The sequence below is a fragment of the Prionailurus viverrinus genome, chromosome D3, assembly GCF_022837055.1.
Source record: "Prionailurus viverrinus isolate Anna chromosome D3, UM_Priviv_1.0, whole genome shotgun sequence".
In the NCBI taxonomy this organism is placed as follows: domain Eukaryota; kingdom Metazoa; phylum Chordata; class Mammalia; order Carnivora; family Felidae; genus Prionailurus; species Prionailurus viverrinus.
Genome location: NC_062572.1, coordinates 84,384,646 through 84,407,163, shown reverse-complemented (window position 1 = coordinate 84,407,163; position 22,518 = coordinate 84,384,646). Strand labels below are relative to the sequence as shown.

The following is a 22,518-nucleotide window of genomic DNA, read 5'->3' as shown; positions in this document are numbered from 1 at the left end:
CACACATCCTTTTCTACTGCACTGTGACTCTATGGGAATGAATTTTAGAAAAGCAAAACTGCGTCGTTAACCCCTGCTGAGGTCTTGCATTGCAAACTGAAGTACGTTAGAGACAGGACTGACATATCTCAAAGGAAAAGTAGAAAGCTAAAGGACACCCCCTGTAAATTAGGATATGAGACTGCAAGCAGAAGAACTTCTAAGTGGGGAAAAAAAAACCAACAGTGTTCGCTCACATGGAGGAATATTTATGTTGACACTTTGTGAATTTTGAAGCCCTGTAGAACTGCTCGCCAAGGTTATCATTAAATCATTCATAAATGGCCAAAGAACCAGCTTGTACGGCACTTTAACTGTGAATCACTGTATTTTTGTCATAATTTTTAAACAACACTTAAACTATGTAATCATGTTTATTCCAAATGTATAGAGTGAATATTTAAGTTGCGGAAAACTAATTCTGTGGCAATACCTACAAAAACCTTCAGCCTTGTGGATTCTGCCTATTTGGTCCTATTTATAAACATTTTTTATACAAGACAGGGGGCAATAATAGCGTAACTTAAAGTAATCTTCCACAGTTCTGTACATATTTCTCTTTTACTAATGTATCTTCTTTTAAAAGAAGTTACAGGGGCGCCTGGGTGGTGCAGTCAGTTAAGCGTCCGACTTCAGCCAGGTCACGATCTCACGGTCCATGAGTTCGAGCCCCGCATCGGGCTCTGGGCTGATGGCTCAGAGCCTGGAGCCTGTTTCCGATTCTGTGTCTCCCTCTCTCTCTGCCCCTCCCCCGTTCATGCTCTGTCTCTCTCTGTCCCAGAAATAAATAAACGTTGAAAAAAAAAAATTAAAAAAAAAAAGAAGTTACAGTTTTCCTATTCTTCGCTCTCTGCTCTTAAGTTCACTCTGTGCAAAGTGTAACATATGTAAATGTCTCAAAATAGGACAACAATTTTCTCAAACTGGAATAAATCGCATTATAATCATGACAGTGCATTGTTTATGAAAAAACAAATAACTGAAGTTTTACTATACTACAGAGTCGAGAGAAAACAAGTTCAGGTGATTATGAAGCACGGTTCACAGGTACAAAATAACCTAATTCCAAGAGAAATGACTATCTGAATGGAGACAATGGGACTCGGTTGTCCAAATGTGAAATAATCTTTAGAGGTGTTCACAATCATCGGAATAAATACATACATCAAATCCTAGCAGCACCAGGTTGTAGATGTTTTCCTCTAGTTAGGAGAGACTAAAAAACCTATCACAAAAAGGGTCATTTTTATGGATTCCCCATAGCATTCTACTGTTTTTCTAAATGAAAATTTTAAAATAGTCTAAGAACAACGGAAGAATGCTTCCTTTGTCTTCTTTCAGAATTTCCCGGTTTTAGTAAGAATGCTCTCGTGACTCAGTTTCAAAAATCCATTCTGGATTTCACAGATGATTTCACTACTCTCTAGTACAGAAAGAATACTGAATTTATGGGACTCATACAGGTTTTTGCTCACTGTACTCCCTGTGAGGAACTTCTGGAAGCATTTTACCTGGAATGAAATACAGATGCCAATTTCACTGAAATTGACTACTGTAGCTCTTATATTGAAAGCTCTTGTTAATTCTAAAAATCCTTCAATGAATTCTTTGGAATTTCTAAATATATAACCTCCTTAATGATTATTTTACTGCCTCCTATCACTTTGTCACATCACTCTCTCCTATCTCCTTAGTATAAGGGAGATTGTTTTCAATCTAGTTGGACTAATAAAGTGGTTTTGAATTTTGAACAGCAATTTAAACAAAAGATGGATTTGAGAAGCTAGAAACAGGTTGTGAGCTCGGGAGCTTTTAAAATAGTTTCAGAGTGAGTAATGATAACCAACCTTAGGATAGTGCTAAAGACAATAGAAAAATACAAATAAACCTACAGCCAAGAGCTAATATGGCTCAAAAACGAGAAAGAAGAGAAGTTAGAAATGACTTCAGAGCTTTAAATTTAAAAAAGAAAACAAAAAAGAGTATCCTATTTGACTGTGACCAGAATTAACAATTCTCTAAAACTTCAAAAAATATTAAGAAATTGGACATAATTTTATTACTGCCACAAATATCAAATATATATTTGTGTATATGTTTTTCAATGATTTATGCTCTCTTTATAATATATGAAATGCACGTGTTCAACAAAAATAACTTCAATATATATTAAAAATTTTTCAGTATGAACAGACTGATTTCAGATGAATATTTCAGCTGAATCTTTGAAATCTCTGAGCAGCACTGTACTTTACTGCATTTCTTTTATTTTAGACAACAAAACATTTTGCCAACAGTTGGCCTGTCCTAGTTATTAAAACTTTTTTACACAGATTGTCACCAGCTGAGCTAAAACAGCAGCTGTCCACTGGAAATAATTGCAGAAATGTTTTGCCCATTGGCCTGAAATCAAACATATGTTTTCCGGTAACAACTAAAATATAACTTTCTTTATTGACATGTGTTAATTATCCAGGAGTGTTAATTACAGAGTTATACACCTGGATTGTCAGACTGGCATAAAATTCCATTATTTGGGGGGTGGGATTCTCACGTTTTAATTTTCAGTACTTAGTTGAGACAATAAGACTATATTCTGTAATAATTCCTTTCCCCCCCCTTTTTTTTTTTAATTTAACAGTTGTCAAAGATCGTGTCTATACAGAGCAAAGGGAGTAAACAGCTCATTTTCTCCCATATCTAATCAGTGTTGGGAGCTAATTTAAATATACTAGGACAAACAGTCTTTAGTTAGGATTATAATAATTTTCTATCTCCTCTGCACTTATACTTAAGGGATTATGATAGGCTTCACAACTTTTCATGCTCTGTTTGTATGAATTCTTTAAGTACTTCAATTAGCATAAACTCTAAAAAGGAAGAACTGATAATGTAGCAAGTCTTCAACACTTTGGTCGCTATTTCCAAGTTTGTACTTTTTTTCACAGAGATGGAGTGTTTGTCTAGTTTGCTCACGAAGACTTGTGGTTGATTTTAGGGTTTCATTCCTGGAATAGTCAACAAAGAAACATCTTCCCCTCTCCATTAGGACCTTTGAAACAGTACATTTGTGGGGTGCCTGGGTGGCTCAGTTGGTTAAGCCTCTGACTTCAGCTCAGGTCATGATCTCATGGTTTGTGAGTTCAAACCTGGTGGCGGACTTTGTGCTGACATTTTGCTGTTAATGTGCCAGTGGGCCTTACGGTCACAGAACTACGATAAGTCTATCCTCTTACTTAGAGAACAGACTTGCAGGGCATGATTACGAATGCCATTCGCGATTCTCTATGATTCTGACACCTAAAAGTAAACGCATAGCTTTCTTCCTAAAGAGAACATAACAATATTTCCATATGGCCATTCATTTTGTCTAATACATTCTTCCATCAAAGTAAACATGGTTCTTAGTATGCTCCGTGGCGTCACCCTCCCAGAAAATAAGAATAAAGAAAATATTACCTTCTGTATAGTAATGATTCCTTCCTGTGTATCTTTGTCAACAGAAATCTTGAAAATCCCTAATCCGTCACCATCCACGATTTTGTATTCCATTTCAGCATTAGCTCCTATATCTGCGTCAGCTGCTTTGATTCTGGCCACAACAGAGGCCACTGGCAATGATTCTGGGACATTATACTGGTAAGACCCTGTGAAATTCAAATCAAGAATTGAACACGCTTTATACAAAAGCTAACCAATAAAAACTATTTGGTTCTTTTGCATCATCTTTGCTTAATTTGTGTTCATAGTTCATAAAAAAGATGCTAAGGCAATATCAGATAAATGACGAGTTTCATAGAGACTTGAGAAATCTCATGGTGATGGTTAGATAATCACTATATAACAGCAGAAACAGTCTGAGGAAAGGTGTGAGAAGAATCTCGATTCCTGTTTTTCTAGTGGTGGGAAATACGCTTCTTTTAATAATGAAATATATTTAAAACAATTATGAAGAAGATTACTAGATAACCAGTGAATTGACATAATTAAAATATAATTACTGTAAATATTAAAAACAAAAATTGTATAGCTTAGGCTTCCAATGGGCAAATACAGGTCTAAATAGTACCGATGAATTATTGTTAGAATTTACATCACAGTGTCTGTTACTATGAAAGTATCAGAAAAGTGGGCCAGGGAGTTGATGAAAGACAATATTGGTCTTGTTTTAGCTCATAGATTTATCAGGAAGGATTATCTGTGTGGGTTTATGTAGAAGTGATTTGGAACACAACGGCACAAGAGCAGAGGCTGTATTATTCAAACAAAAGGAAAGAGAAGCAAAAACAGAGAAGCTTTTCAAACTTTCATTTGTAAAAATTCCTCTTCACCATTCTCAAAGTCAAAAAAAAAAAAAAAGTTTGGGAAGCAGATGACCATGACCATGAACCATCCCTTTGAAACTAGAAAACTCCTCAGAAACAGTTTTCCCTGATCTTCTATTTTTTCCTGCTTTTTCCACCTATTCCATTCCCTTCTGGTTGTTAAACGTGGTGCATTTTCACTTTCTTATGAAAAGACTCTCTTCGAGAAGAACTGAAAATGTATCCATATGAAGGCACCACGTGTTCAGTTCAGAATTACTATTGTTGGCAATTTTCTAAATTTTGTGACAAGTTACTGATTAAAAAAAATAATAATAATGACAAGAGATGCTGATGACTTTCAAGTGATCTCTTTCACACATCCGTAAGAGACCTTAGTAAAATCCAGAAATTTCAAGGTTAGAATATTAGCTACAGGCAGTCTGGAAAATCTGAGCCTTCCCTCCTTGCCTTCCCTCACTTTAATGAGCAGGAGACTATCTAGAGTAAGCTAGAAAACCTGTACTGTGTCTTATCCAATCATGACAACTGGAATAACACAAATTCTAAGTATCAATTCTTATCACTGTAGGATTAAAGAAGAACAGTTAATTTGATTGTGAGCCCAATATAATTATATGATTGTTTTGTTTATTCTACAAAACCTTCCTCTCTTCTCCCATTATAAGGTATCAAAGGCACAATTAAGGGTAAGTTTATTTTTTTATGAATGCTGAATTTCGAGTAATTTCACTTTATTTTGTGTGGAGGCATTAAAACGTGTATTGTATAGGGGCGCCTGGGTGGCTCAGTCGGTTGAGCATTCGACTTCAGCTCAGGTCATGATCTCATGGTCCGTGGGTTTGAGCCCCGCATTGGGCTCTGTGCTGACAGCTTGGGGCCTGGAGCCTGCTTCTGATTCTGTCTCTCTCTCTCTGTCCCTCTCCCCCTCATGCTCTGTCTCTCTCTCTCAAAAATAAATAAATAAATAAATAAATAAACAAACAAACAAACATTTAAAAAATTTAAAATGTCTGTTGTAAATAATATAAATATAAAAAATGTGTAAAATAAAAATGAAACATCCACAGATGGAATATTTGCTGGAAAATATAGCAACTTCATGTTTACAGAAAAAGCTTCCTTGTTTGAGTTTATTGGTTTCTGAGATCTGTAAGGGAGCTTAATTTCCCATTTCTGTAGAACAAACATTTTAGAGATATTGTAGTCTATACAATTTCCTGAATTTTCCTGAGCGTTGTAAAGAAATACTGCACACACAAAAAAAAAAAAAGAAAAAAAAAACTAAAAGAGACTGAGATGAAATGCTTTTATATAATCAAGACATATCTACCTAGATTTTTTTTTCCTTTTCCTTGGCTGAGTCAAAAGCCACTTTGGTCATAGAAACTAAATTGAGGCCATATGGTTTTCTGGTTCTTTGAACTGACTTTTGAAACACTGAACGTTTGCACAAGAAAGAGGCGGTCGAATTGCTGTAGGAATGTTTAATGTGCATGAAGTGGTAAAAAAAAAAAAGTGTAGAGTAAAAAAAATAAATCAATACTGTCAGTGTACAGAATGTATGTATTTGAATGTTATTAATTAGCAACAATCTCATAATTACAGAATGTGTGCAAAGAAGATCTTAGAATGAACAGATGAATCTATAAACAAACTTAGTAACTGTCCGGTATTAAAAACGTGGAACCAAAGAAAAACCATAATATATTGAAGACAGAAGTAATACAAAGATAGGATTTCCACACTTCTGAATTAAAACCACGCCCCTGTAATAAGATAATTACTTGTTTGAAAAGCATTTGGAAAAATTCCCTTTGAGAGACATTTGTATAGACTGGCAAGGAAAATTAGGGGACTTGGAACATTTAACAAACCAGCTTACTTCGAGGAAAGCGAGGTGGGTTATCATTGACATCAGTTAGGGTCACGGTGACTGACGTAGTTCCTGAGAGTCCTCCATTTTGACCAACCATATCCTTTGCCTGAATAACAAGCAAATACTGGTCTTTAGCCTCTCTATCCATGTTTGGAAGGGCGGTCTTGATGACTCCTGTAAAATTTCAAATCCCAGTAAAACGCATCATGAATCATTGCATTTATACTGGCGAAGAACACTGACAGAGGTAGCAAGTTGCTCTTGAGTTGTTGCCTTTTGTTGTTTTGCTTATTTTAAATAATCTTAATGCATATTAAAGACCAGGGGGTATAATAATTATACACAATATTACAAAACATAGAGAATGCTATAACATGGACAAGCAGGGCTTCTAGATACTGGAGAGAGAGAGAGATGATGTTTAGATTTTATGAAAATATGGTTCAGGAAATACCAACTTATAAATAAGTAACATGAAGTCCTTATCTACAATGATGGGCAGTTACCCATATAGGTACATGGTCACGAAACTCTCCTTTTCTTCTCTTTCACGCTCTCCAACAACTTCATTCACAGGTGACATGAAATCACCAAAAACCTTTCAGCTATGGTTCCTACCACCTCTCTTTGAGAAAAACAACTGAAATAGTCTACAAAGAAAAAAATGAGAATGATTTACGTTTATTAACAAAAACACCATTTCAACCTATGGCTATGTTTGCGGATGTGGTTATGATGCAGGATGATCTTATGCTATACTGAAAGATGTGACAAAGCACCAAAGATGAGAACAACTATGTTAATATAAATCAGCAACAGTGAAAACATTCATGTGTTTTGTTGTTATTTGCTTCTAATCAGTTGCATTGAATATTGATCACCCTTAAGGCTTCAGATGTATGAGAAATTGATCCCAGAGTTTCATGATGCCCAATGGAGAAACTTGACAGAATAATCATTGTTGCACTGAACTGGTTGTTTTATATTAATAACTATTTAATTATTGCATAGGTATGTTAGGCAATAATATTTAATTATGGGGTAGAATTTAGTTTAATCATGTATATGTAAATATATAAATTATATGTGTGTTATATACCTAACATACTTAGTACATGTACACAAAGGTGATATCAACAAAAAACCTATTTAAAAATGATCTATATAGACCTTGAAACTCGCAATATGAGGTCATCTTTAAGATTTCTTGCAATTTCATCGTTTCCAACAGACTGTCTTACTAATCCACGTAGGACCATAGCTTGAAAGATGTCTAATGTATTTTATTAAACAGAATCTACCTTTTAGGGGGAAATCAGAATTTAAATCCTCACTGATTCAGACCTGACAAAGAGAAACTCTGGTACTCTGCACTTCTCATACCAAGTTGCTTGATGGAGGATGGTTCTTTGGAAATAAAATAACTGAAAACAGCTCTTTAAATTGGGATGGAGGTTCTTTCTTTCCTCATGGTTAGCACAAAAGGTTATTATTCTCCAAATTTATAACTTTTTCAGGGCTGCCAATTTAAATAGTTTAAAGGCTGCTAATTCAACGTACACATGTAATAATGCCGTGTTACATTTTATATATAATATGTGTTATATTTCATATACAGTTTGTGTTATATTTTAGCACGAAGTATAAGCCTAGGGGACACTAAACTAGGCCTGCCCTATACTTTACGATATTCTACAGTATGGTAACTGTTCTAGGCACGGGAAACAGATGAGAAAAACTTTTCGATAGTATAGTTAAAAGTTAAGCAATTTGTTATCAGTTCCAAGATTCCAAGTTAAACAGCACTAAAACTATCTTAAGTAACCATACTTTTGTTTAGTCTGAGCACTAGATAGCAAATACACATCCCCCCCCACACATACACACATCAACAGCACATCCGTATTTTAAGTGCTTAGATTACACTTCTTTGAGTTGGGCAGTTTTGTTTTGTTTTTAAACGTTAACCACTTTCTCTTATTGGGCACCTCTGCTACAAACACAGCAATACAAGGTCTCTTTAGGTAACTCCTTCACTGAAGTCTTTGGCTCTCTACATACTGCTTGTGTTTAATATATGACATATCCAAGAGACATGAAAATCGAAGGAACCAGTCATTTGGTTCAGTTGGTAAGTGTCTAACACATATTTTTCTTGGTGTCATCACGGTTCTATGAATATTATATATTTGTTCTTCAATACTTCTGTTAACCCCAATTCATAAAACAGTGAGCACTGATCTCAGTAATAATGAGCATAAATAATCTTTGTCTAAGAGTTCTGGGACTTAAACCTCTTCATTTTGTTTTCCTTTCTTATGTTTCTCATGTTAATCATCCTTTATTTATTTCTAACCTTTTTTTTTCTTCTAAATAAATTGAGGATTGGCCATCTTGAATACTGGAGCATTAAGTGTGTATCATTAGATGACAAAATATTAATGAGTTATGTTTAGAATCATTTCCCATTCTTTTTTTTAATTTCTACGCATCTCTTATTTTTCCTTCTAATATCAATAGGTACAAGTGAACTTTCGTCCTCGCACCTTTATTATGTTGTGGAGAGAGCCCTTAATATCTCAACTACTCAACAAGGAGAACACTGTATCCTTTCATGGTTTTGCTTGGTGGCATTATGTTTGTAAGGAAATATAGCACTATTAAGAAAGTCTGGTATTCAAAGTTACTCACTGATTTTTCACACCTCTAATTGTTTCTTTACATGTAATCCTATAAATAGCACTTTTCTAAAGCAAAAATCATCACAACGTTTGCAGAGTAATCCAGGTAGTAAAGGTAATTTCCAAATACCTCAAATATTAAGCATATTTTTGACAAGACTGGAATAATTGGGAGAGAAATGAATTTACATCAGGACATTCAAAATATATTTCCAGTTCGATGACTTTTGCTGGCTTTTTACTTTTAAGTAAAATTGTCTACATTTGGAAAAGAATTCTCATACATTGGAGTTGATTTGCACTTTGCTATATATTAGGGACACACACATACGGCAAATTGTTCACTCTGTAACTCTGAAGTCGTAAAGGCTAGTCTTTTCTAACCAGATCCCTGTAGCTCCGTGAGATTTTCATGGAAGACAACAATATTATTTAATTTCAATAATCAGTCATTTTAAGCCCCTTATGATGAGAATATATCCTGTAGCTCTTCAAAAGAGAGATGAGCTCAGATGTTAAGCTTCCTGAAATAATCAGTTTTCTATAGATGTATCGTCTGACCCAATCACCCAGAACTTTTCATTTGTTTATAATCCATGGTCACAAAAAGTACTGGGCACAGGAAACATAAATTTATCCTCATTACTGCTGAACATCTCTCTGGCTTTTGAGTCTGGGAATAAATTTTCAGATGATTCTCTGCCTACCAGCCACTGATGATTTTTGTTTTTTTTAAAGCATATTCTTTTACCATGAAATCTTCTAAAGAATTTATATATGTATTAAATGTAACAGATAAGAGCCGGTTCTGAAATCGACCCCAGTTTAGAGAACCAAACAATCATTGAAGCCAGGCGTCTGCACACTCAGGCCTTGGGCTGGTCTCAGTTGATTCGGCAACCACGTGACCCAGGTGACACGGGGCTGCGGGGCTTCATGTGGTGCGGATCTGGGACGCATTAGATGTACCTGCTGAATCTCTTCCTATTGGTTTACACTCTTTCCTAAATTGTGCCTCTAGGCCTTGTTTATATTAGGTTGGTCTATCGATAAGCAAAGCATGTGAAACAGAACCAAAAAAGCCAGAGAAGAGCCAATGATAGTAAACATGGAAGCTTCTGAAGCAGTAAACTTCAAATGAAGAGTCACTGAGGAATGGACTCTTCCAACCTGTGAGAGGATGTCCTCAGCAAGCCCTGATGGGAGTGAGGGCCCTCCACACCTTGAGCCACACCACAGAATGGAACGCAGTCGAAGGCCATACTTGGGAGGCAGGCTTCATTATGACTAAATTACTTGCGTAAAATTACGACTTAACCGGTAGGCATGTCACATATGACGTGCGTATCACGCAGTTACACCTCTCACGTTTAAGAAGAAACTCCTAAATGACAAGTGGCGTTGCCCATTCAATCCACTTTCCAGGGCCAGCCTCGTTGGCCACGTGCCCTTTGCAGGCACACAGGTCCCATGCTTGGTTTCTTGCTCTGCTGATAACATCTTGAAATCCTATTAATTTTAGAAGACGGCACCTGCTTTTCCATTTTGAACTGCAAATAATGTAGCCAGTCCTGCCCCATATCAAATAGGCAGAAACACGGGATCTATTTGCTTGCAGGTTACAGACTAGATGAACACCTGAGAATGACCACAAGCTTCTTAGAAGTTTGTCGCCATCATGGAGACAGGGGATGGGCATCTCTACAGTCCTTTTAATGCTGCCTTATCCTCCTCTTAGCGCCATTCCTTTAGCTTGTTAGAGCAAATTGTTAACGTTGGCTTTTGCAGCTACTTGCGTTCTTGTTTTATGGACGGAGAAATGAAGGTAGAAAATACAGTTACCCTCTGGTCACATGGGTTGTGAGTAGTGCGACAGGTGAAATATGTGACTGGAGGTTTTAGCCATGCTAGGTTCATGATGTGTGGTTAATAAACAGTAGTGGGTATTGTCAATATTAGAAAAGAGAAAACCAAAGTTCAACTTACAGAAATGTACCTAATAGTGATGCTCTGTGCCTTATTTTCACAAATACTGGAGGTAGCATATTTTCAGTGTTTTTCCTATCAAACATTTTACTTTCTTCTCAAAAACTCTTCCATTTAAAGGTTTAGAAAAATCACATTATTTCTCACATAGATACAAATCAGACTGACACCGAATATGAAGACTAAGTTAAACTTCATTTACGGATCTCCATGCCCTTAAGGATTGAAAACTTTCCATTTCTGTCAAAAAAAAAATACATTCGTGCAAATAATACACTATCCATACGAGAAATTAGCAGAGGATAAAAATTCCCAGAATCTGTCTGCACTAATGACTCTAGAAAGAGAAGTCCCAATGATTACCATAATTACAGTATGAAAAAGTCTAAACAAAATTAAACTAAATTCATCTCCTACTCTACACGATCCTTGAGATTCTGAAATTAAAATTAATTTGAAGTACTAATCATGTGATCCCACGACACAGACTATTGTCCACTTAATCAGAGGCCTTACCTCCACTGGACTTCAGAAAAAAAACTATTCTCTTACCACAAACCTAAAATCACCGGCCAATCAAGAGTTCCCGCAAAATATTGAACCCTAGGGATAAGTGTCTGCTATTTTTGGACAGGTTATATAATGCAGAAGTGTATAATTTGTGAGCAAATTGTCAGAAACTTGTCAATGTCTTTGTAGGCTGTAAAGAGTAGATATATAAGGGAATGGGTGGGTGTGTGAATTTAGGCTTCTCAGATCTATCGTTAAATCTAAGCACATATTCCATAGTCACAGGATTCATATCACCAATCAAATACTTTCGTTTACTTCTCCATCAATACTTGCTTAATCGGAACTGTTTCTTCTCTATGAGACTGTCCAGGTGGCTTCAACACTCTACCACCATATTGGTATGAAGGATGCAACGCGGTCTCTGTAAAAATCCTAATGGTGAGCTAGGATCGGATTTTATTTTTCTGTTCCTGAAGACCTTACCCCTGTCGTTCTCAGAAGACACTTACACTATGGATCCTCCATAGTGATTTGAAAATGAATCAATATTACCATTGACAAATATGGAACACAGTAGGAGTAGCATTCAAATCAGCACCGAAGGTCACAGGTACTCTCCAATATTCCTAATCATAAGCTTGGCTGTTTGAAAACAATTTTCTTCATGATGAAGACAAAACAGTTACAACATGGACAAATTCTGGATTTCATGGTGGTGAGGAAAATCATCGGCTCAAACCACCCATCTCCACACCGCCCCCCCCCCCCCCACCAACACACAGAGCCAGAAAAGCAGAACAGATAAACCATTATTTTCTATCCAAGATAACAGCACTCCAAATTCTGGTCTTACTTAATGTAAACTATTCCAGCTCCAGAGCAAAACAGAACACCTAGCCAACCAACCACATATTCCACACAGTCAGGCTCTCAACTCATAAAAATATGTTTCTCTTCTAAAATTAAAAAAAAAAAAGAATCAACTTAATTTTTGATTGGGCACCTCATCATCCGAATTGCTACATTTAAACTAATTTCCCTGATAAGCCATACAGAGAAAGACAGATACCATATGTTTTCACTCTTATGTGGATCCTGAAAAACTTAACAGGAACCCATGGGGGAGGGGAAGGAAAAAAAAAGAGGTTAGAGTGGAAAAGAGTCAAAGCATAAGAGACTCTTAAAAACTGAGAACAAACTGAAGGCTGATGGGGGGGTGGGGGGGGGAGGGCGGGTGATGGGTATTGAGGAAGGTGCCTGTTGGGACGAGCACTGGGTGTGGTATGGAAACCAATTTGACAATAAACTTCATATACTGACAAAAATAAAAACATAAACTAATTTCCCTGAGTAAACCAGACTCCAGACAGATAAACAGAACCGACTACCTACTCCACTACCTGGCAGGGAGATTTTTGCTTGAGATTTAAATTTAACTGCCTGCGATTCCTTTGTGAATGAGTTAGAGGAGGCAAGACAAAAATAACACGTGACATAAATAATCAAGATTTTCTTCTCTTGTCAGGAGACAGCAGCTGCAATACTTTTTAAATATATAATACTCTGTTTAATTCTGCTAGAAATTCTGATAAATGTAATAAAATATTCTTAAAAGATGTTAATGTCACTATAAATCATCGGCTGTTTCTTACCACAGGACACCCACTGAGAAAAGCCCAGTAATAACGTAGCATCCGTTATCAGTACCAAGTATATTGCATAAAAACGACTAATGGGGCACCCAGGTGGCTCTGTTGGTTAAGCATCCGACTTCGGCTGGGGTCATGATCTCACAGTTTGTGAGTTTGAGCCCCACATCCGACCCTGTGCTGACAGTTCGGACCCTGGAGCCTGCTTCGGATTCTGTGTCTCCCTCTCTCTCTGTCCCTCCCCCCCACCTCTCAAAAATAAATCAAGATAAAAAATAAATAAAAGGTTTTTTTTTAAAAAAATCACTAATATTAATTCTATGCCAACAGATAAATGATGACGTTACACGAAGAGGCACATTTCACTTTTTACCTGTCTTTGGTTCCACTGAGAAGTATGGCTGTCCTTGCAGAATGCTGTAGACCACTCGGGCACTGTTGCCATATGTAGGATCATCAGCATCCGTTGCTGTCACTTGTACCACTGAGGTCCCTACATGCCAATCCAAAAAACCAATGAATTAAAAATTTCCAAATGCCACAACACAGAAGAACCCACACACTGCTGAAGATTCTCCATTAGATTTGTTTTGAATTCTTTTCTTTTTTTTTCCTTACTTCAAGGCAAATGAAAAATGGACATGTGGTTTGTAGATGACACACCCAAAACGATGATAAATGCTAATGAAGCCCTCAGAAATATTTAAGGGGTACAAAAATATGTTAGCAAAAAAGTAAGATTGATGATGCGCATTACGAGTATACTCAGAACTGGATGGGACTCAAATTTTCGGCCTCTCATCCATCAGGGGCAGGTAACAAGTTTTTATCAAAAGCAATCTCTCCAAGTCTCAGTTACTGTCCAGAAGGCAGTGTGACAAGTAACAGCATCTTGACACCCAAGTCGCTGAGGCGGTCTCACTGTTAGAGCCGAGGAGAGCCAGGCAGAAAAGGAAACTTCACTCACTGAATAAACAATTTCTGTTGGATACACTTAACTGGATATTAGGTGGCATCTCTTCAGCTTTAGTTTTCATTGTTTCCATGAATTGATTTAAAAACAAAAGCATTAAATCAAATGCAAACCACACGCCCCAAGAAGAAAATTCGTAGCACAGCAACTTTAAAAATTGCATCAGCAGGGGTGTGTGTGTGTGTGTGTGTGTGTGTGATAGAATGCTTTGCAGCTTCCTCATTTTACTATGTATTCACTTACTCCACATGGAAAGCACTTACTGCGATCTGTTCTTTTTATTTCCATTTGGAGTATAATCTTAAAACCGTCACTCACATTTACTTAGTTTATATATTTAAGCACATGCTGTTTTATCATTTCTGTCCTATTGATGACAATGGGGCAAATCTCTTTATGTATTCTTCTAAGTTCGTTTCAAATGTTTTGAAAATATTTTTTAATCTGAAATTTCATCTTGATATATTTCTAAATAGATTTCCCTCTCTAAGCCCTTTAAAAAAGTCATTGGTGTCCATTTTGTTACAAATCTATTGTCTTTTCCACACTATGATTTTCATGAACAATCCCATTTCCTTTCAAAAAAAAAAAAAAAACAGGTGCATATTAAGAAGCTATGTATATGGCACTGTTGTTTAAATTCTGATTTTTTTTTAATTTGACAGACTTAGTTGATTGTGCCATGTGGATGCCTGGCAGGACCAAATAGTGAATGATGTATATTTAAAAATATTAAGAATTAAATTGAGATCATTTTAAAATGTTAGAACCAATGACCTTGATATTCTCTATTTTCTCTACGCTGTACCATCTTTACAGCAATATTTACTCTGGTAATATGCTTAAGTATTGATTTTCTAATTCTTTTGAAAGGGAAAGAGCCTAAACAAAACAAAACCGTTTTGGTAAATTTGGTTGTATATGACTTTTTTTTTCTAAAATGTTCACTAAGAAACTAACTTTGTATATACATTTATACGTACGTATACGTATGTATTTATACGTATGTATTTATACGTACACCCAACACACATGCACACATACTTTTAAATAATTTTAATTGTCCATGCTTATCTATGCTCTTCTGGAGAAGATGAACTATCCTAAGGACTTACTAGCAGGTTTTCAATCTAAAATTAGCATCCATTGAAAACCACACCCATGAATATTAAACAATGAATGCTTGTGTTGTATATGCCATATTACTTAATGGTTTTTATAAGTATTTGGTTAGAATTAAACACTTTGATAAACTACAACTCACTCTGGATCCACATAACATATTTAATGTAGATATCTACTGTTCTTAGCTTAAATTCCAATATTATTTTAGTGGTCCCATTAATGTCAATTAAATCCAAAAGACACTAAAAATCATTTCCTAAAAGGTCCTGAACCTGTTGGAGTCAAATAGCTAAAATAACTTGCATGTGCGCATAATAATCATGCTGTTTGATATCAGAGTGGTACCACTGAAATCAAAACTACAGTGCATTATTTAGCCTCTAAAAGAAAAAAAGTTCACATTAATCCAGTTTGCGTGGCTACATTCTATGTAGCAAAGGAAAACCTTAGCAAGCCAACAAAGAAAGCCCAACATGTCAACGTGAAAATTACAGAGTTGAACCGAACTGCTTACACACACCTCAAAGCTTCCTGTTTTTCCAAACATTAGTGCTTTGGAGAGGACAATGTGCCTTCTCTTTTCTCTAAAACCTCCAAAATCTTATTGTGGCTGCTGTTGTCCTAGTTGTCTGTGCGGTTAAGCAACAGCAAGAAGCACTCCAAAGACGTGGGCAGTACTGAGAAAGTATGAATATGCCTGTTTGGTTAAAGAAGTTCCTCCATGCAAGCTGACTATGGTGAGATCCTGCCGTCGTAGTTCAGAATATTTCCTGACCATGAACATGGTATTCCTCTGGCTCATTTTCAGTTTCTATTTCTCTAGCAGCTAGAGCAATGGTGCCCCAAATAATTTTCCCTTTCCATCTGCTAGACACAGAAATTTAGGGGCACTAAATTGTGATTCTCCTCAAGGGCACACATAATACACATCTTTTCCACTACCATGGTAGACATGTTGACTGAACGCTAGAATGAATAAAGTGGCCTTTATTTAATAAAACAAATCACAATGGGTAAAAATTTTACATGTTAAAATACAAGGCCAATTACTACTTTAAATGCATGTCTTATTTCAAAACTGAAAATGACAGGAAATAAATATCTAACTCAACTGGTCTATTTAAGCTCCCATCTTTTTTTTTGTATTGTTTTATGAGATCATCTAAAATTACATACCGGCTAAAAAATATTCCAAAGGTATCTGAATAAATAGTTTAAAGCTGAAATTATATTATCTGATGTAAGTAAAGTACATACCAATAGTACTTTACTTTCTATTTTTCCAGTAATGGGGCAATGTGAAAAGGCCTTCGAATAGAATAGACTTCATGACTCTCTTATATATCTCAAACAGAGTATCGCTTTACCATTATTATCTATTCAGCATAAATTTTCATACATTTAAGTTTCTGGAGAAATTACAAAAAAAAATTAGTGGTGGCATATGGAGGGGCATTTTTGAGTTCAAGCACACTCTACAAGCAAGTAGACCAGCTGACCTAAACGTTAGATGGCCTGCCTGATACCTCGGCCACAGAAGCATTCTCAGAAGAGTGAATCGTTAATATTAATCAGGAGAAAGAAGAGATTATCGCAGGGCAAAGTCTGGAAGCATATTCTTTTTTAACTTCTTAGGTGTAATTTTAATCTTTTTTAAAGTTAAATATTACATTTGAAAGGAAAAGGCAAGGCTTGAATAATTTACTGAAGATTTTGAGATCTCTGTGTGAAAGGAAAAACTTGCCTAATTTTCCAAATAAAATAATGACTTTAATAATTAGATGTAGGCACTGGCTATTAACACATCTCAGTCTTCCCCCTCACCCTCCCTGGAAACTGCTATACCAATACTAATGTGATTTTTTTTTCTGTACCTACAATGATTTGATTTTTCTTTCATTTTTCTCATGCTTATCTATTTTTGATAGAGACACAGAGCTTGAGTCGGGGAGGGGCAGAGAGAGAGGGAGACACAGAATCTGAAGCACGCTCCAGGCTCAGAGCTGTCAGCAAAGAGCCCAACATGGGGCTCGAACTCATGAACTGTGAGATCGTGACCTGAGTCGAAGTCAGACGCTTACCCGACTGAGCTGCCCAATGGTATGATTTTAATACAAACTCCCTAAGACCAGACACTGAAGACCAGCATGCCTTGACTTACCCACAGGCGACATTTCAGGAACTCCTGCAGTGTATGGGCCATCCAAGAACTTGGGCTCGTTGTCATTGATGTCCTGAATCTTGATGACAAACTCGGACTCGGGCTCCACGGGCTTGTTGGTGAGCCTGTCCAGCGCCTGGGCTCGCAGCGTATAGTAGGCCTGCTCCTCTCGGTCCAGCCTCTTGGTAGCATGGATATCCCCCGTGTTCTCATCAATAATGAAAATGGAACTTGCCCCTTCGCCTGACAAGATGTATTTGATGGAACCATCTCCTTTATCAACATCAGAGTGAAGCTGGTGAAAAATTCATGTGAGATGAGATTAACTTACAAGAGCGTCAGCGATATGGAGATAGGTAAAAATAATTCTTATGTCAGGCAGCAGTACATGAAATTTTATTGTTCTTGGAAAGATAAGCTGATGCTTATTGTGCACAGCAGAAAGGCTATTAGAATGCGTCAGCTTGCACTTGTGAGCAAGACAATTTCATTTCTTCCTGTAAACAGTCTCATTTCCAAAGGTATTTTTTTTTCCTAGAATTCCCAAAGTTAGGAACTTGTGGTGGTGTTAATTTTTATTTGATCTGTCCTTGCCAGTTTGGGCCATCTTCTTTGAACAGAGCATTCAGTAAACATGTATAATTGGTTGATTTGATCTTATTCCAAGCAAAGGGACTTGCTACAGAACACTTGTAAATTTCGATCTAATAAAATATGTAATCTGCTTAGAAATCCCCACATTCTTTAAGGGTCCCTTTCCCTCCCACCCCCTTTCATGATTAACAAGTATGGATGGATGTCCAGGCACTAAATCCGCCTCCAAATCCTGTTCTATATTTCAAAATGTGAAGCCAAAAAAAAAAAATTACACTGCTCTCTGAAGTAGGAATGTTAAATCAGTATGTGCCTGAGACTTCAGCTCAAACCTTTCTTGAAATACCAAGAACTGCATTAGATTTGCATGATTAACCCCGGCATCAGCAGCACGGCCAGCACCTACTAATTTGCATTTCATATCCGGAACCGTCCCCACTGTATGTCAGAACATTATGTTGAACAGAAGAACCTTAGGAAACTCAGACATAATTACACATTTTCCTGAACTTCATAACCCGCAACACACAGGACCCAATCTGTCATCTCCACAATCTTTCATCCCCTAGAACCGCTATCATCTGGACTTCGATTAATATGAATGCAAACAGCCAATTTACCAAATAATGAGGCTTCTCACTGCCGCCCAGAACTGTGTTTGCACCCTCTCAAAAATGTAAGATGCGGGAAACTACTTAGGGAAGTGTGCCCGTGGTACGTTTCCTTACTGCCGCGGTAGGTGCCGAAGGTATCGCTTTTTTGCACCACTGTCTCTGTAGGCGATTCTTCTATCTACCACATTGTGACAGCTGTGTTTATACTCTGCTTCAGAACACGTAAATAGCTGATTCACCTTTTAGTTTCTGTAATTTATTTCGGGACTCACTCATACAAAAAAATTAATTACTGGCGCAAGTTACAATTTAGCCCTGCTCAGTGCGGAATTATCTGGGGGGTCACTGTACCGCATGTGTACCCACCATATGGAAAGGCTGCATTCTTGAAATACGGGGAATTGCTTAATTTTCTGAAGTCATCCTCAGGGCTACTATTCCATCTCTCTCTCTCTCTCTCTCTCTCTCTCTCTCTCTCTCTCTCAGGAAAGCTGGGAATCACAGTAGTTTGAATTACGGAGTGCATCCTAGGGGTCGAGCACTCTTCTTAATGTTCTCTACATGGGAACTCATTTCACGCTCACATTGAATGGATTCACTCTCCCTGGTAACGGATAAGGACACTGAGATCAAGAAAGGCTTAGTGGCTCGCCTGAGGTCACATGGTGATACTGCGACCAGGATTATGAAATCGGGGGGGGGGGGGTTAGAGGGGGGCTGCTGGAAAGCTCAACCTCCACTTTAGGCAATAAGACCCTGCATCCAGAGAGGAGCTGCTGTCCCGTGCGGTGGACACATCAAAAGCTGCAGCCAAAGGACAAGTCAGAGAAAGAGGGGTGCATGCAACCCCCACCCTGATCACCCCCAAGTCTTAAAGAAGTTGAGCGCTTCTAGTGGTTTCCATCAACGCACTCTATAACTCGGCAGAAGGCTCCTTTCTTGGCCTTCTGGAGGAGCAAAACGCTCCACCACCCTCAGTAACACAGACCAAAAAACTGGAGTCCCGAGACAAGCGCTGATGATGGATGAAAACAGGTTGTTTTAAGCTGCTGACACCTCAATGACCCCCACAGCTCCACGCACTTCTCCCGGCTACTTTTTTATCCCCTCCTCACCGCATCCCTGCCTCCAAGGATTAGAAGAGTCTATACGCTCCCACTGACCTTGGTGTGAAACAACAGAGAATGATCCAATGACCACAGAGACCCTCAAGGGGATAGACAGGTCGTGTCTTTAATCAAAGGCTTGCCATGTCTCTAACTCTCATTAGGGACTACCATGTATAGAAGAACCAGCCCTTACGATTCATTTAACTGATTCCTGTCAACTAGTTGCTGTTTCCATGGCATGGGGGTACGATGCTCCTGTGGTATCCAGGTAAGGGAGAGAAGGCACATTCCTTTTCAATACATAACACACATTAAATCCTGAGCTCATGGTCAACCGACAGCGTTAAGAACTTAAAGGAAAAAATGATTCATATCACTGGTTTCTCTAATCATTAGAGGATCAGATGTCTACACCCCTGCCCCGCCCACAATTATTACCACCATCACACACACACACACACACACCCCTCTCTCTGGAGCATCACTAGGCTTGTAATCACTGCCAGAATTCACAAGCAGAAAATTGCTCCGGGTGTCCTTGCAAGGTTCGTGTAAGCATCTGTAGTTACAAGTGGATGACCAACTTTGAAATGTTAAGACGGCTACCCGATTATCAGATGCATTCAGACATTTACTCTGTGAAACACTGTGCGCTAATACTAATCTTAAGAGGTGGACTGAAACCCACGCTATTAGGGAAAAATTACTATTCTCCTCTACTACGAAGACAAAAAACAAACAAAAACAAAGAAACCACACAAAACCTCAGCAAAGAAAAACTTGTAAGTGCAGAATGACTTAATGGCATGCTTAGGTAAAAAAAAAATCTGTGTCAACGCACATGCGCGCGTGCACACACACACAGGTACACGTGATCTTTGTGAATGACTATTACAGACTAAAGCACTATTCTCCATAGCAAAAACCTCTGTGCAGAAAAATAGATAAGCATTCCATGGTCCCACCATATGGCAATGGAATTAACAATAAATGAAAACCACGCTCAAAAACAAATATTTGTCCTCATATTTTGGGCAGAGTAGAACTTCACAATGTTATGTCTATTTCATTTGCAAACACCCTTGTAAACATGATCTTGTGATTCATCTAAACAATAACAACAACACCTTGATTCATTAATCACCACACAAAGCTCACCTTTAGTGCATGGATTCCTAAATCCCTTTAAAAATATTTGTTGTGACTCCAAAGTAGATGTTTACATTAATTTTTTTTTTCAAATAAACACAGTGAGGAGCACACACCCCTTGGCTGGGTCTACATCATGGTAAGGCAAAAGAATCAGTAGAGAAAGAGGTACAATCATTATGGGTTTTCTCTATGTCATTATGTCAGCACTGTGTATGGTAACAATGTGAGAACATATCACACCGTACTGGATCCTTCATAAGCCATACATGCCGGAAAATCAAAGCACCCACGACATGCACCCTAAAATGTAATAGATTTAATAATCCATTATGGTTCCATCATTCCCTTGACAGAATACCTACCCACTACCTCCAATAGAGCAACTCTTTCTTCTCAGTCTTCAGAACAATAATCTTAAGTTGGAATCTTAAACTCTTTCACTAGTTACAAAACTCTGCAGTTACTCTCCATTTTCTGTGTGTCAGAAATTATCTCCCTAAAATTCATATTGAATTGTATCACACCCCTCATCAAATACTTTTAATGGCTCTCCATGGTCTAGGGATTTACCCCAAACTCTAAGCATGGGGCTCCATGTAGCCATATGCTATCTCTTTAGTCTCTCTTTTGCATCACATCTCAGAAGGCACTCCATGTTTCAGGTATGTCGGACGAGGACCACACCGGCTATGCAGAGCAGGCAGCACGATCCTTTTCAACACAAATCCTTCAGCATCTTGCCTCCAACTGACCTCCATCAACTGACCTCCAACTCAGCTTAATGCAAAATCCCCTTTACTGAAGTCTTAAAAGTCTTCCTATCTTTTCCCCATGGCCTGCCGTTTGCATTTCTGTGGCAGAATGCATTTAATTCTGCTTTATATTGAAAATCTGGTGTAGTTGTTCTCATATCCAACCTTTGATTTATAAACTCCTTAAGAGCCAGGTGCTTTTTAAATACCAAATCCACATTCTCAATAAACAGTTCATTGTATTAAATGGAGTCAATTCATAATCCACTTTGTAAAAGAGTAGTGCTTGTTTTTCCTCAATTTCTATCCTTTTAAGTTTTAATAGCATTAGGCAAAAAGAAAAACTAAACAAAAACATCCTGTGTCTCTGGACTGTTCTCCCTAATCCTCTGAACTGCCTAGATTGAGCTCAGATACCTCATCTTGTATGCCCATGGTAACATTTGGCACATTATTTTGTACTTGCAAATTTACACATTTATGTTCCCCAGGAGACAGAACCCTGTAGGGCCAGACACACTTTCTTATTCCTGTTTCCCAAGTCTTACACAGTAGTACATACACACACGCACACACACACATACACACACACACACACAAACACATACGTGCTGGTAGAGGGTTTTACAGACCTTTGGATCCCTTTGGATGGAAGAATCTTAATGTCCTTCACCTTCATATACACCATTTCATTTTTAATTTAAGATTATAAAGACCAAAACTAAAAATAGATCAATGCACTGCAGTTTTGACAAATTTCTTGTAACTATTTAATCAAAGAGGGCCTGATACGAGCTATCTGGTTGTAGAACTGTCAACCTATCTGCTTAAAGAAGAGTCTTAATATGGTGCATAAATCTCAATTCAGCAAAGGCGAAGGGAAAAAAAATCAATATGTTGATCAACTTTTCCTCCCTCTATGAACAGCTTAAATTCTGCTTGTTTTTTGATCATACTAATGATCTT

The 22,518-nt window shown here is 37.5% G+C and overlaps 1 protein-coding gene across 1 annotated transcript in view; it reads right to left on the bottom strand.

Annotated features, from left to right (window-relative positions):
• The window catches only part of CDH7 (cadherin 7), a 76,226-nt gene that overhangs the window by 47,582 nt on the left and 6,126 nt on the right, over nt 1-22,518 (bottom strand). Inside the window, exons 4-7 of the mRNA XM_047826675.1 lie at nt 17,332-17,626; nt 13,446-13,565; nt 6,250-6,417; nt 3,499-3,686 (exon numbers count right to left, since the gene is read on the bottom strand). Coding sequence (XP_047682631.1) covers nt 3,499-3,686; nt 6,250-6,417; nt 13,446-13,565; nt 17,332-17,626 — 771 coding nt within the window. The remainder of the gene's footprint in view (nt 1-3,498; nt 3,687-6,249; nt 6,418-13,445; nt 13,566-17,331; nt 17,627-22,518) is intronic.